We start from the raw sequence: 15,746 nt of genomic DNA, 5'->3' as shown, positions 1-15,746 counted from the left end.
TTGTAGGGGAAAAAAACTCTTATCTACACTTTTTTGAAAATGCTGGTGATTCATGCATTCAAAAAAAAAAAGGTCCAGACACACATGCCAAACAGGGTATTTTCCCCTTTGCCATCTTCTAGCATTATTTCCAGCATTGCGCTGGAGTGTGATGTCCACTGTATTTTGACTGACGTCTGCTGAATTGTACAGTATAACAGAGCTGCGTTGCACAGGAGTTTTAAAGTGCAAATTTCCTTGCTTCTGAATAAGCACTGTTATTTTAGTTCCCTAAAGATTTTTCCAGCCAAAGCATTAATACCATCTCTTTTTTCTACACACTGACCATTTCATTCTTCTGCTTCTCTACTTACTTTTTTATTCTCCTTTCCCCACATTCTTTAAATGATCAGGACCCCACAGGACCCCCACATAGTGGCTATTATTTGAGTGGTGGGTCAATCTCAGCACTGTAGGGACTGGTTTTGGTTAGTATTGTTAGCAGTGTGTGTTTTGCTAGAACGATTGAATGGATTAGACACAGCAGTGCTGCTGGCTTTTTTAAACACTGTGTCCACTCACTGTCCACTCTATTACTGTGCGTGCACATCACAAGCAGGTAAAACAGTTCTCTTGAAACCACTCCACTGACTTTGGCTTATACAGAATATCTGTTCCTTTCACTAAACACAATATGTATTTTTTTTTATTTATTTTAAAGGTTTATCCCATTTCTTCCCCAATTTACAAAGCAAATTACCACACACACTCAGTAGGACTCCTCTTATCAGTGATGCCCCAACACCAGGAGGGTGAAGACTAGCACATTCCACCTTCACTAAACAAAATTAATGGCAATTTCACCACTGGTAAAGCCTAACAACAGACAGCTAAAAAGTTATTCTCGCTCATATCTAAAGTGCAATAATTACATTATTTACTAGAAGATTTCCCTTTAAAAAAGATTAACAGTTTATGCAAATTAAAAGCACTTAACATGTATATAAAAGCTTTTTGTCACACAGCTCAGTTCAGCACAATGACTTCATTGGTCAAACAAGCAGTCCGCCTGCTGCCAGCAACTCATCGCATCCTCTAGTTTTTCATCAGTGGTCACAGGACACAGGATGCTGTGTCACAGGACGCTGCCTATAAGACCCTTCCCAAACGGACGCTGACGGCTGGACATTTCTATTTGGTGGACTACACCCAGTCCAGCAGTGACACTGAGGCGTTTAAAAACTCCAGTAGCACTCCTGTCTGATCCATCCATACCAGAACACAACACATGATGATGACAAATGATGAAGCTGGATATTTTATCCTTGACGGAGTGGAAAATCTGGTGAGTGTTTAACTGAATTATTAGTGTATTTAGGAATGGAAAGTAGTCTCAACCATTCATTACAACACAACTGTGTAACACAACTATTTATGCTTTATATTGTGAAAATGGTCTATTTAAGGACTACAAAGTGCTTTAGTATGCTCAAATTGAGTTAATGACTCCTCAAAAGGGAGTTAATGTTATACATGATCAGTGTATAAAAAAAACAAACTAGTACACTTCATAGTTTGTTTCAATGTACTTGTTTTTCCACAGAAAGTTAAGAAGTTTTTCCTTCTCCAGCAAAGTTATTTATTTGGAGATATACGGCAATATGAATATGACCTCAATAATTTGTGCTGACCTCGATATTGCCCATTGTGTTTATTCATTTTGTTTAGTATTTTTTCCTATTTTACATTTTATATAATGTCTGAATATTCGTAATTAAAAGACTGCTACAACATGGGTCAAATCTGAAAGACCTAACTGATTACCTGATGAGCTGAATCATCTAAAAAGCTCAGTTTAATGCAAATCCAGTATTAACATATATCAGAGAATGGCTGACAAATAGAGAGAACTCCAGGTTTCCGAAATTACAAAGCAGATTTGTGGCTTTAGGCGCATGTTCTTCATGGAGCATTCTCACCCGAAACCAAGTCTTGCTTAACAGAAACTCTACTCCCTGTAGAGAGAAATGTGGGACTTCAGTCTCAGAGATAAGCCAGAAATGAGGCTTTATGCAAAATCAAAAGTACTGAAACTTCAGATTTCTCTTTTATAAAGATAAAACAAGATTAAACACTCTTAGTGGTCTTAATTCATTTTGGAGCATTTCTAGTGGTCCATCAGAAGCACAATTACCAATTATTTAACAATATATTGATAAATGATTTCAAGATATTACTGGAATGATGACTAACTATTTATGTTACAATTATAAAGATAATAGGATATAATAGCATAATAAAGCATTTACACAACAGCAATTCACTTTTAATTATTAATATTGGAACTGAAATGTAAAAATGAATAGCAATAACACACTAAATAACATAAAAAAAAACCTTTAGATTTTAAACAAATACAACATACCAGTTCATACACATTTAAAAAACAAATGCTGCTGTTTATGGGCGAACAAATACATGATGGGCAATACTGAGATCAGCAAACATTACTTAAAATCACGTTAAAATATTGTATGATAAGCCAGGCCTAATTGACAGACCTATTTATACTGAACATTTAGAAGGTTTTTTAATGTATTAAACATTTTATTAATTCTCTTAATTTCATCCAATGCTTTATGACTGGCCACGATTTTGTCTTTTTCATCATTTTGCGTGATTTCGTCATTCATTATGAGCAACTATGTTTCTTCATCTCCCAAAATAACTTTTGTCTCGATTCCACATAAATTCCCACCCTATTATGACTAAAAATCTATTAATAGTTAACTTATCATATAACACGGATGTTACGCAAGTATGTATCACACTTATTATGTAAATATAACACGTATGTACTAGTACCAGTTCAAAATTTATACCGTGGGGGAAACTTGAACCAGTATGCATTTTTCCATACCGCCATACCGCTAGGAGGCGCTACGGATCGTCATGTAGAAGCGTAGAGCGCCATCAAAGAAGCTAATGGCCACTCTGTGTAGCCTTGCGCTGATCTGCCAGCAGCAGAAACATGAGAATAAAACTCCTGCAGCCTCTGCTGTTATTCCTTACAATATGAGTAACTATAGCCCTGTTTAAATATATTAATACTGTAGCTTAAAGGATAATATTAATGTACACTGAACTAAATGTATTTATTAACTGAAGAACCAAGGGAATTGTGATAAACTGATAAACAGCTGCTTAAATATTGTAATGTCTCTAATGGCTTCAGTAATAACACACTGTATTTTTTTAATGAACTTGTGTTTTCTTGTGCAATAAAGCTTTTGAAAAATCTATATTTTGAATACTTACATGTTAAGTATTTTAGGTTAATTCATAGTGTTTATGGAACTATTAATATTATTTAATTTTGTAAAAAAAAAAAAGGTTGGTGTATCTCGTTTTAAAGTCTATTGTTTACACTCTTCAGCTGTTTTTTCCTGCAAATAAAGTCTAATTTCTTCAAATATTGTGTAATGGGAGAAAGTAAACACAATAGAAAAAGCCTTAATTGAATGCCTTAATGTTTGATATTATATTATTATATAATCCTAACAGTACAGTAAGTCACAACTCTATATTGAAGCCCAGTCATGCAAAAAACGATAAACAAATAATAATAAAAATACTGTGATATACCGTGAAACCGCCAGAATCTTGTAAAATACTGTGATATGCATTTTTGGTCATACCGCCCAGCACTAGTATGTACCATACATAACTGTATATTATATATTAATATGCATATTTAATATGTATATTATGTATGTATATAATAAAATACCCTATGTACCATAATGTCTAAAGCCTTTAAATAAGTTACAGTGAGTATTTTCAAAACTATTTAAAGAAACCTGAGAAGTTTTAACACGGGCAACTTTACATATGTGTAATTTACATTTTGCTGAAGGCAAACTAACCATTGAGTACGGGCAGTCCTCAATTGGCTAGTTCCAGTAAACAACAGCAAAGCTGCGAGATGAAACTCCACCATTGCTCATTAAGCCAAAGTGTAAAGTCAGCATATGACGTGTCATTTACTTCATTAATACACAGAAAGAGGATCTAACATAAAGCAGCTGGCATTAATAAAACGCATACTTCAATTATATTATTACTCTTCAGCACTGTCTGTCAAATTACAGATATAACAGATATAAAAACCACATCTCTCAAGAGGACATGATCGATTGAGGTCATGCCACCTGACTCAAAGGAAAACGTTTTAAACTAGGCAACACACTCAGCATCTTCGATGACGTGTTTAGTTTTTTTCGTAACGCACGCATTTGTGTAAGACATGTGTAAAAGTGGGAGTCAGATTCTACAGAAGCTGATTGAGTCAGCTGTCCATCTATCCATCCATCCGGCCGTCCATCTTCATCCTGCCGACGCAATCTCAAAGAATATCCTCGAAAGACGTTGAGTGAGTAACTCAAGTAAATCCACAGCATCCGTCCCAAGAATAACGACATACTCGAGCAGTGATGTTGTCATTAGTGAAAAATAAAGATCTCCTCTTCATTGCCCCATCTTCGAAAGCATCTGTAGTTTCGAACGTCTGTAAACAAGAAAAAGTGTCCTTTTAAACTTCATAACGCAACTCCTTGTCATCTTTCTAGGCAAGGTGACAAACGCTTCAGATTTTATCAGGCCTGTTAAAAAGTCTCAGCAACAAGTTTTATGGTCAAAACAAAACGTAAGTCAGAACTTAGACTAATCTCTAAACTCTCAGTTAATGTCTCATGTTACCTCACAGGAAATATTCATTCATGAACAATAGCTGATCAGACAAGATAACAGAAAGATGTTTATCTGATGTAAATCTCATCGATGATGGGAACAGGCATAGGACTGACAAATTACCGATAAATTCCTTGGAATTCCTCGACAGTTTATCTGCTGGTATGAGGAAATTAAGTTTAACACATTTTAATACCACTTATAAAAAAAGGAAAAAGCCCTTTTGCAAGAACAAACTAGCAAAAAGAAAATACAAAAATTTTGAGCTAACAATATTAAAGTTACAATAAGCTTAGGAGTTCTGTATAGTCTCATATATCAAGCAAACATAAATTAATAGTTTAGCAAAAAAACAAAAATGTAAATGTTTGTACACTGAAATGCAAAATTGGGATTATCTACCCCCATATCTACACCTTTTCCAAGTGTCTACACTAAGTAAAAGCAAGTAACGTAATTCCAAAAATACTCCACTCATTAAATCAGTAATCCTAATTATATTAAATTTGTAAACTGCAAATTGCAATGTGTGACAATAAAAACAATCATTGATTTTTTTAGACCTCTGTGAGTTGGATTTAAGATCTTTTAAGACAAATTAAAGGCCTTTTTTCTAGATAAACAAATTTAAGACATTTTAGGATCTTTGAAGGATCTACAGATACCCTGCTGGAACTCCTTGGAAATGGCAGTCAGTTTTCTTTACTGTATTAGAGAAACTGCTTGAGGAAAATATGAGACCACCTGTCCAAAAACTGAAACTGTAGCTGAAGCGCAGGTGGGTCATGCAACATGACAACAACCCAAACAACCCGGATGTTAACCCTATTGATACGCTGTGGGGTGGTTTGAATAGGGCTGTGCTTGCACGAATCCAATTTTAACATCACTCAGCTGAAAAAATTCTGCATGAAGGAGTAGAAAAATCGTTCTCTGAGATGAGACCAGAAGACGGTTATAAAAATGTCTATCTGAGGTTATTTCAGTCAATGGGGAAATACCAGAGAACAGGGTGTCCAAACTCCTTCCTCACAAAAAAGTACATTTTTGTTCATTATATTGCACAACTTAAAATATTTAAAAGTTATTTCCTCAGTTATATAAACTCTATCTATTATGTAAATAGGATGTATGGATTGACATCACATTGCCACTGGGTTTCCTCCCAAGTTTATATATTTACAATTACAATGCTGGGCAATAAAGCCAATGGTTCTCAGTCCTGGTACTTTTAATATCAAAAATATTTGGGGATAAAAATGGTGACTGCTTTGCAATAACAAATAGCACAAGACTGCTAGAATTGGAACTCTGGACAAGTCACGCACTTCAGCCGGAGATTTAGGTCACCTTTACTAATAGGGACAGTGAGCTAGAGGGCTTTAAAGCCCTCACAATTGGCCTGTGGGGTTTTCTAGAGTGACGGAGCTCCATCAGATACCAATAGCAGATCTAAGCATCGAACATAAGTACCTGTCCTCACTACTGCATTACTGATTACTTGATAACATCCAGGAGTAATAACATTTTCTCATAAACAAATATTGATGTTTAGGTCTTGGAATCTATAACAGGGAGCTCAGGAGGTTAGACTAGCCCATTTTCATCTTTGCAGCTGAATGAAACTATTTTTATAGCTGGCCTTTAGATGTAGTTTAGATGTATACACTCTAATTTAGAGGGCTTGGATAACATGTATTATTTAACAGGGGACTTCTATTACTGGGCTGTTACTCATCATTAGCTTCACTCTTTCGGTTTGCTGCCAATAATTCATATTCATTCTGTTCAGTCCAGGTGATTTCACAGAAAATGGAAGTGGTAAATGTGAATGTGTGAATGTGTGTGTTCCGTGTGAGAGAGCTGAGGGATGTGGCCCGGCCCATGATGCACATATCTTCTCTCCTCTCACTCCCCTCAGAAATTGCTGAGGTTAGGTGAGAAACCTCATACCTTGCAAGGTTTAAGGCTTTGGTTTATATTACTGTAAGCCACTGAAGGCATAGGGGTACATGTGAACATCAATCAATGATCAATGATAACCCACTGATATATGAAAAATCTAGTAAAACCTTTAAATACTGAGATTTTAGTGTGATGCTACTTTTATTTTCATATGAATTTTCACCTCAGTCTGTAAGGCCAATTACCCAATCCCTGTTCAGATACTCCCTCTATCATTTGTATTATCCTCAAAACTAAAAGGGGTAAAGACAAGCGCATTACCCATCCAATACAAATAAAGTCAGACTCCACCACTTTTCCAACAGCAGCTTCTAAGGCAAAAGCATCAGTGGGTTGCCAGCGTACTCAAAGGAATGAGCTAAATCCCCAGCTATAATACATCAGCCCACAGATGCCTGTGTTGGCCAGCATCACAATGGGAGTAATGTGGGAAGAGAGCGCCATCTACCCAAATTCTGATATCAATGCAAACAATATAAAGCCACCGCCTGTGGTGCACATCATCACACACTGACATTGTTGCCAGGCTACGGAACAGTATGATGTTCTGCAATTTTTGCTCAGCTTGAATACATTGAACTGATGGCAGCTCCCTGTAATGAACGTCAATCAGTGACAGGTGCTGAAAATATTGTACATCTCTTAGAACCAAGTGCCAATTTTGTGGGATGTTTTGATTGTTTCATGCACCTCTATTTACGCGAGATACTATTCTAAAGAGATTCTACACTACTAAAATAGGTTTATACTTGAATTGAGATAAATAATAACAGAATCTAATATAATGTAAAACTAGATGGCATTTAATATTTGTTAATCTATCTATCTAGTATTAATGATATCTGGCTTGAAGACTTTTGACTCTTATTATAATGCCTTAAATATTGGGTTAGCCAAAAGTACTTTTTTGATGTTTACAAATAATCAGTTTTGAAAAATAATCATGTTTTAATTCTAGGTTAGAAATATAAGAAATGAGTAAATGAGGGTACATATTTATACAATGCATTTTTTTTTAGATTGGTAAACAAAGCAAGTGTGAATAACATGCTGTTCCATGACATAATGATAAACAGACCCTGCCTACCAGTGAGAAAATGATGTGCTCGAACCCATGATGCTTATACTCTACCTCTATCTCTGCTCTTACTTCAGAAATGTGTTGAGGTTAGGTGAAAAAAACCACACATCTCACATGGTTCAGGGCTTTGGCTTAGATTACTGTAAGCCTCTCAGTGCTAAAGAAGAAAATGTGATCTTCAATTAATGATCATAGACATCCCACTGATATATGAACTCCCATTTTTTTTCTATTAAATCTTAAAAAATAATGCTACACTATTTTTTACCATATCACCCACCTCTAGCATATACCTACATCATATAAAAAAACTTAACTTCCTATAATATTTAAAAAGTTTAAACAGGTTACATGATGGTAAAAGAATGCACATGCTATGATAATATTTGATATCGACCAGTTGTTTGAATGTAATTACAAGGAGTGTAATTAGAGGATCCTGTTCAATATTAGATAACAATGCAGCAAATATATATATAAAAATCATTGTGTTAAGTCTGCATGTCATTATATAACACTAAAATTATAATGTACTGTGAAAATATAATTCTTTCAATATCACAGTAATCCACCCCTTGCCAACACTAACATTTTCATAGCTCCCTGTTTTGGATTCCAGATGATCAGATAAATAAATTAAACTACCTATAATATCTGCCAAATGTAGTTGTACCACTCTTAGATTTAATCAAATAATCAACATTTAAACAAGCCTGGAAACTAATTTCAATCAATATGCATTTTCCTGCTCTGTTAAAAAATGGAAATCTCTGAACGTTTATTATCAGCATTCTGGATAAAAGATTATACAAGGGGAAAAAATTGATGAGGTGTAAATTCATTAATAAAACATTTCCACTCATGTAACGAATAAAAAAAAAAAACTGACAATCTACGTGAGGGTGTGACAGACATCATCAGGCTTGATGACACAAGCTTGGATTCATTTCTAGTAAACCCACCTCCCCCAGGAAACAGAGGAATTTTTCATATCGTCGGTATAAATATGACACCTTCAGCCCATCTTCTGCACTTCTGCTCTTCAAGGGGCTCCTCAGCTGGAAAACACAGAAAAAAAAGGGTTAAAGACCTCCGACATCCAGGATGCACCTTGTCAGGTTCCTCTTCCTTGCTTTCCTTCTGGCGGTGGCGCTGCTGGCGGAGGACGCTCAGTGCAAAAGAGTCATCTGCAAAGACAGCTGCTGCTCGTTTGTGGAGAGCTTTCCAGTCAAACTGAGAAAGCTGCGCACATCTTACGATGAGATGAGAAACTACTATGTGAGTATTACCGACAACTGCTCTTTTTTCATTCACACTGGTATGACCTGGTGCAGAATTAAGGGCTGATTTTTGATGCAATGGACGGTGCAGACATTCTAGAAACTGGATTACAAGACGGTTGAGTTCCAGCTGTTTGGAGGGAACTAGCTAACTTGTAAAGTTGCAGTGGTTTGATTTCAGTTTCTATGATGCTTGAGGCTGAGCTTTTTCTTTTTGCTTTTTTTGATGCAGGTAAATAATGATGACCTGGGGTTTGCACTTTTCAACAGGACAGTCCTTGAGAATCTCAAAGTGAGTACATTGTAAGACATAAAGATTAATCACAAGCAAGCCCTACTACTGGCTGCTTTGGGCTAAAAGCACACTAGTGGTACAAGTGCTTATAAAATGTTAGATCATGATAGATGTCATCTATGGAGTATATCTATAGATATATAGAAATTTAGTTTTGATGAGTTTTAATGAATTTTAAGTGTTTATAATATTATTGATATCAAAACCTAGAATGTTGATGTTGGTCATGCTTGGATATGCTGGTTAAACTGTTTAACCCTATATGGCACAGTGTTGCCCTCAGGCAACAAACCAATTTTTTGGATATTACACCTCTTTTACTTACTTATCTTTAATATAATGTTATATGGCATACCAATACCTAATACAATGAGGTGTACAAGTGAGTCATAAATAAAAGTATGTATTTGTGCACGGGAATGTAAAGAAGTATATTGGCTGTTTATATTGTTGTAAACTTGTAATCTAAAATAGTGCTTTTATATGTGTGGCTTGCGCAGTTAGACCACTTTTGTTATATTAATCTAATCTCATCTCTGCTCCTGGTGGAAACCTACTCCTCCTACCCTGCATGTATTGGGTGCTGCCTTGCTCTAAAACAAATGAATCAAATGATCAGTTTGTAATCAAAAATGTACATTTAAGTTTGTTATATTTATAGGGACTCCCAGGCTTGCAAAAATTAAAATATATTCCCGCAAAAATATAACCTATGCCATAGAGGGTTATAACCAGCTTAACCATCTTAAATTGACCTTGCTGTTCTTTTCAGCAAGGTGATCTGATGATTTGAACTGATTGCTATGAAATGTTGTATCGCTGGTGTCAATTTAAGGTGAAATGCTTTGCATAGTAGTAGGGCTGTAACTAATGAGTATTTTGTTAGTCCTCCATGGCTAAAAAACGATAGAAACATCTGAATATCAGGTTTAAAAAAGGCATTTAAATGTCTAGACGTTGTTTAAACGTGGAAAGTTCTGATATTTAGTGATAAAATATGTGATCTGTTGTGTTTGGGAACTTTTGAAGACACAGACTAAGTTGAGTGTGTAAATAAACTGTGAGTAAGCCTTTTACTCATATCCCATTGCATTTCTGTCTCCAGCACATTGTGTAATTCAGTACTGTTATCAATTATTGATTAGTCAACAATTAAATATGTAGTCGACAAATTTAAATAATCTACATTCGTTGGAGCCCATAGTAGAGTACATAGTAGTGGCCTAGTTTCTACTACTGCATATACCACATTACTACTACTACTACTACTACTACAGTTTTCCCCCCTAAAAAAAAAACTTTAATTTAGGCTGAACTGATTTTCATAGTAGTATTCTTGTTTCTACTACAGCATATTATACTACTACTACTACAGCTTTTTCCAAAAACAAACCTGCCCCGTAATAACGACAGTCATCATCATATCGAAACTGGAGTGCTCAGAACTCAAAAAAGAGAAAAATCGCATAGACACCAACCTAGTGTCGAAGAGTAACGTTAGCGAGCTTGCAGGCAAGTCTGATAACCTCATATTATCTCATATCATATCTGATCTGATTTGGTTTGCAGGGTCCTTACTTCTGCCATGTAATGAACGAGGTTTTGCGCTTCTATCTGGACACAGTTCTGCCAACAGCGATCACACAGGAGACCCAAAACTTCAAAACATCTATAGACTATATTGGAAATATCTTCAATAGCATCAAGAGGGACATTGTCAAATGCGTAAGTATTAAACTGCATTACTCTGAACATATAACCTAGATATCTTAGTTACATAATATATGTATATACGCTAAACGTCTACAAATGCGTTAAAAAGGGAAAGTGTAAGGAAATACAGGCTAAACGAGTGGCAGAAGGGAATTAGATAGAAGTCTAGCTTGTTTTTAGGCTTTATGGGAGCTTCACTTCAGTTTTAAAACAAGCTAATGTTATCTAACTTGGGAAACTAGCTAAGTTAATGTTTGCTATGTTAGCAAGTTAGCTAACTGCTTACCCGCACGACGCGTGGCTTAGTAAGCTAATAACTATAAGTTACCTACTAAATGTACAAGTATTTAAGGGTTAAATAAATAATTATGTGGGTAAAAGTCGAGAATTTATCAAGCTAGCTCGTACTTACATCTTCCAGTGATCGTAAAAAAAAAACGAGGTTACAGTTGTAAGTCATTAACCCAGCTAGGTTAGCTAGGTTAACCACCCAGCTAGTAGCCTAGTTACGGTTCACATGAGATGTATAGGATAGTGGGCGCGTTTCATTCAGAAGTGAGCGCCCTTGTGCCCTTCTCTACCCCTAGCTGCCTACATAGGCTACACACACAGTAATTGTTTGAGACTCATCTGAAAATAGAAATTAGGTTGTAATACCTAATTATTGCAGTTTGTTTGTGGCATTCTTTTTCATATCCGCCCTCAGGATCTGAATAAAAAAAATGATAAAAAAAATATTTAAGTTTTTCCATTTTTAATAGGTTGTATTATATCATAAGATTTTATGAAAACTGAATAGCAATCATTTTTTGTATTTCCTGTATTTCTATATAAAAAAAAATATATATATATATATATTTTTACTATATCAATTGGAAAATATGAAATAATAAAGTTTTACACCCAACGCTATTGTTTCAAATTTAGCCTCAAAGAGACAAAAAAATTAAACGGATAAATGTTACACTGACCTAGCTAGCTATGTAATGCTACATAATTAAATTTACCTCAGAAATTGGATGTCGGAACACAGGATACATAACACTTTTATACACTTTTTAAAGGAAAAAACTTACCACTGTTTTGACAGTATTTTACAAATGCCAAATCTAGCATTATAACCATCGTCTCAGGTTAGCTTTGTTAGCGCTACCAGTTGGTAGCGTCATAATATGCAGTATTTTGCATATTATATATGAAATTACCAGAATATATTTTATATTACCAGAAAAAACATCCACAAATGTTCTCTAAACTTTCTAAAAACATAGAAAATCAGATTTTTGGAATGTTGCAGTACGAAATGATTCAAGTGGTTGAGTTATCAACCAGGATTTGCAATGCTTACAATGCACATTTTAAAAATAGCAGTTTCATTTACAGTTTCAACATGACTCCAGACTCCAATAAAAACAATGATTATAACCATAAAAAACACCTATTAACACTGTATTCCCTTTCTGTTACAGAAATCCTACTTCTCCTGCAAGAAGCCCTTTGAAATTTCCAGCATCCAAAAGTCATATTCTCAAGTAAGTTGGCTTGTTTTATAAATGAAAGGCTATATATCAGCTTAAAAACAAACTAACTTGCTATCTAAAAGGCTATCTTTTAAACAATATGTGTGATTTAGTGCTACATACTATACAACTAAGATAAACTAACACTTATATGTTCCAGTGGTTTAAAGCAAGGTTTTGGCATAATGTGAATAAATATAAAATGACTACAGCTCTCTAAAATTCATATCAAATGAAAGCTATAATTTAATGTTTTCTCCTTTTTTCTTGCCTAATTAGATGAAGGAGAAAGGACTGTACAAAGCCATGGGGGAGCTCGATATGTTGTTCAACTACATTGAAGATTATCTGGCGTCAAAGCGACTGAAGAACTGAGAAGATTCAGGATACAGGACAGGATAAAGCTGGAGAAACAACTAGATAACCCCCAAATGGCTTATTTAAATTGAAGTGAATGGACAATCGAAGGAACAAATGAACAATAACACACAGTACATATGTGCTGGATTAAACAAATGTCTGTTTAATTTAATTTAATTTTCTGAGGTTGCCTCTCTGTTTTGAGGCCACACTACTTGATTGCTTCGATTGCACTGAGCTTAATTTGTTTTCTAGATTTATTGTCTAGAAATGTTGTCGCAGTAATAATTGTTCCTAGAAGAACGTCAGTACTTAGAATATTAATAAGTCACATTGACCAGATTAAGTATTGATTTTAGTAATTGCTGCTTTTTACAATTGAGGGTTATATTTCAGCTTGTAATTTTGTGTTAATTTACTATTTATTTATAAATTAAGTCAACTGAAGCAGCAGATAACTTATACATACAGAAGTTTGTTTTATAATGTTTGTATTGTAATTTATTTATTATTGTTGTTATTATTTTGTCTTTTGTTGTATATTATATGTCTAGTTTTATGCATGTTTATTATTATTATTATTAAAACTGTCAAAGATAATACTGCTGAAGTGTATATTTTCTTTTTTAATTTGACTAGAAGTGATATACCAATTTGGGGTGGGCAATATATTGTACATATTGATATATTCAAAATTATTCTAAACAAGATGTTACAAATGTACCATATTTCTAATATGACTCCTGCTACACAGGTTACCATCTTTGTGCAATTACCCTTTTTATTTATGTGCAAGGATGATTTTTGTGTGGAAATGGGTTGGTTTCTGGAACATTAAACAACAGAGGAAACTTTTGCATGAATTGTGCAATAGAAAGCTTGTAAACAGTGCATTTTGCAAAGTTTTGTTAAGTATATTGAGATACAGCCTTTGTACCAATGCATTCAAACTTTACGCCTGTTCACACTTGACATTTACATGTGTCTTGGGTGAACCAGTTTCCAGCACAAAGTACAGATGTAACTGGGACGATGCGTTTCAAGGAACCTCATTCGGAAGTGCTCAGAAACACATATGATCACATTATTATTGTAGTGATTCCCCAGCAGCAAAGTACTGCCAGAGGTAACCGCATCAATGCTCCAACCAGAACATACAGTAGATAGTAACCAAGAGACCACACCGTCCACTGTCCGCAGGGGTTAGCTGTGCATGCTATTTTCTATGTTTAATGTTTTGCCTGATTCTTTGTCCTGTAATCATGTTTCTGTAAAGCTGCTTTGTGCCAACACCTGTTGTAAAAAGCACTATACAAATAAATTTGATTTGATTTGATTTGATGCTACAATAACTAGCTAAAGTATAGAAATCACAAAATGCCAGGCGTCAAAAATAGTTTTTAATAGAATCATCCAGGACACATATTAATGCCAGGTGTGAACAGATCCATAGATATCGCAGTACTACGACAATTATACATAACAGGCCAAAGTTTGTAAACAACCATTTGCAACTCGTCAATCAACAACCCACTCAAGCAAACTCATATCACGCGTCACACTACTCCCACCTCCCACCATAATCAAGAGCTTGTTTTGATTATGCAACAACGGAATATAGTCATTATTTATCTTTGAATCATCCAAATTTGGTTCAGGGTATCATAAGAACAATGAATCAGATCTTGGGCTGAGTGGATCATTGACTGGGTGTTTGCTTTCTTCAATGAAACTGCAAGACACACCACAACCAAAATTCGCCAAGAGTTTGAGGCACTAAAACAGCACCACCTGCACTATAAGCACTTTATCATACACAAACATCTGCAAACATAAGGTGAAAACAGGGTGTGTCAGTTGTGAGTGTATGCAGTGTTAGAAAATGACTGCTCTAACCTCAGTAGTGACCTAAATAGGGCAATTTCCAGCAACGGAGCTGTCACCTCTTTACAGTAAACTCAGGCAGCGAGTCTCAGTTCACAGACTGTATAAGAATGCAAACCTCTAACTGCCATGCAGCTCCAGCATGCTGGTCGCTGTCTCAGCAAAAACACAGAAAAAACGGTTTCAGTTCTGACAGTGCTGAGTAAAGCTCAGAGCTGCTGTTGGTTAGCGTTATGCTGAAGTGCTGGAAAACGAAAGCTTTCTGCAACAAAATAAAGCTCGATTTCAGTCACATGCAGTCGTCTCGCTTGCAGTCAGGCAAGGCAGGCAACTGCTTGGGTCCCCAAGCCCGTGGAGGACCTCTCAAGGCTGACAAATTTGTGAAGTTGGCAATGACAGTATCAAAGACCTGACCTCTCTAATGGGGCACCACCCAACTCCGCTCAGGGTTCTTTCACACCTACTTTGTTTGGTCTGGATTTTAGTTTAAAATGAACCAAGATAGCAGGTGTGAAAAGTGCAGCGAATCACGGTGCAAAATTTCTGGATCAACTAGTTAAACCATGGTTTAGTTAGTTGAAAGTTGTTTCAGACTTTCCGATCAATTACAGAAAACTGATTTATACTGCCATCCCTCATTAAACAACAGAAAAAAAAAACAGAAGCGGTGTAGTGCCAAAATGTGACTTGCTTTTGCGTGCAAGGCATAATGCAGCAGCATGGGATAATGCTGGTAACTGTAGATTAACCCTTATTTATACACAGAAATAAAAGGAAGCCGAGGGGAATCTGTTATGCTCATTGCACACCTGGAGAGGAACACAGAATCGGCACAACACCTGGAAAGAAAACTCGCTGGATTACCAACAGTCAGCCTATGTATGTATGATCTATTTATATAATGACGACAGGACAGGGTA

General features: G+C 35.6%; 1 protein-coding gene and 1 long non-coding RNA gene across 2 annotated transcripts; one reads left to right on the top strand and one right to left on the bottom strand.

Moving 5' to 3' along the window:
• Positions 1 to 3,991: 3,991 nt before the first annotated feature.
• On the bottom strand, positions 3,992 to 11,621 carry LOC103033059 (uncharacterized). The gene is made up of 3 exons (XR_454658.4): positions 11,475 to 11,621; positions 8,737 to 8,832; positions 3,992 to 4,546 (listed from the first exon to the last, which is right to left on the bottom strand). It is a non-coding gene; the product is annotated as an uncharacterized LOC103033059 (long non-coding RNA).
• Positions 8,839 to 13,623, top strand: il10 (interleukin 10). The gene is made up of 5 exons (XM_007247743.4): positions 8,839 to 9,052; positions 9,287 to 9,346; positions 10,919 to 11,074; positions 12,532 to 12,594; positions 12,862 to 13,623. The coding sequence occupies exons 1-5, from the start codon at positions 8,879 to 8,881 to the stop codon at positions 12,955 to 12,957; spliced, it is 549 nt and encodes a 182-aa protein (XP_007247805.2). The 5' UTR covers positions 8,839 to 8,878; the 3' UTR covers positions 12,958 to 13,623.
• Positions 13,624 to 15,746: the final 2,123 nt, after the last annotated feature.

This window comes from Astyanax mexicanus, chromosome 24, assembly GCF_023375975.1.
Source record: "Astyanax mexicanus isolate ESR-SI-001 chromosome 24, AstMex3_surface, whole genome shotgun sequence".
NCBI lineage: Eukaryota > Metazoa > Chordata > Actinopteri > Characiformes > Acestrorhamphidae > Astyanax > Astyanax mexicanus.
Note: the sequence above shows the minus strand (reverse complement) of the source record. Positions and strands in the feature narration are given on the sequence as shown.

Excerpts from the sequence above, each read along its gene's own strand:
- il10 (XM_007247743.4), top strand. The coding sequence starts at position 8,879 with ATGCACCTTGTCAGGTTCCTCTTCCTTGCTTTCCTTCTGGCGGTGGCG. Across the intron at positions 9,053-9,286 it reads ATGAGATGAGAAACTACTAT|GTAAATAATGATGACCTGGG; the intron begins GTGAGTATTACC and ends TTTTTGATGCAG. Across the intron at positions 12,595-12,861 it reads TCCAAAAGTCATATTCTCAA|ATGAAGGAGAAAGGACTGTA; the intron begins GTAAGTTGGCTT and ends TTGCCTAATTAG.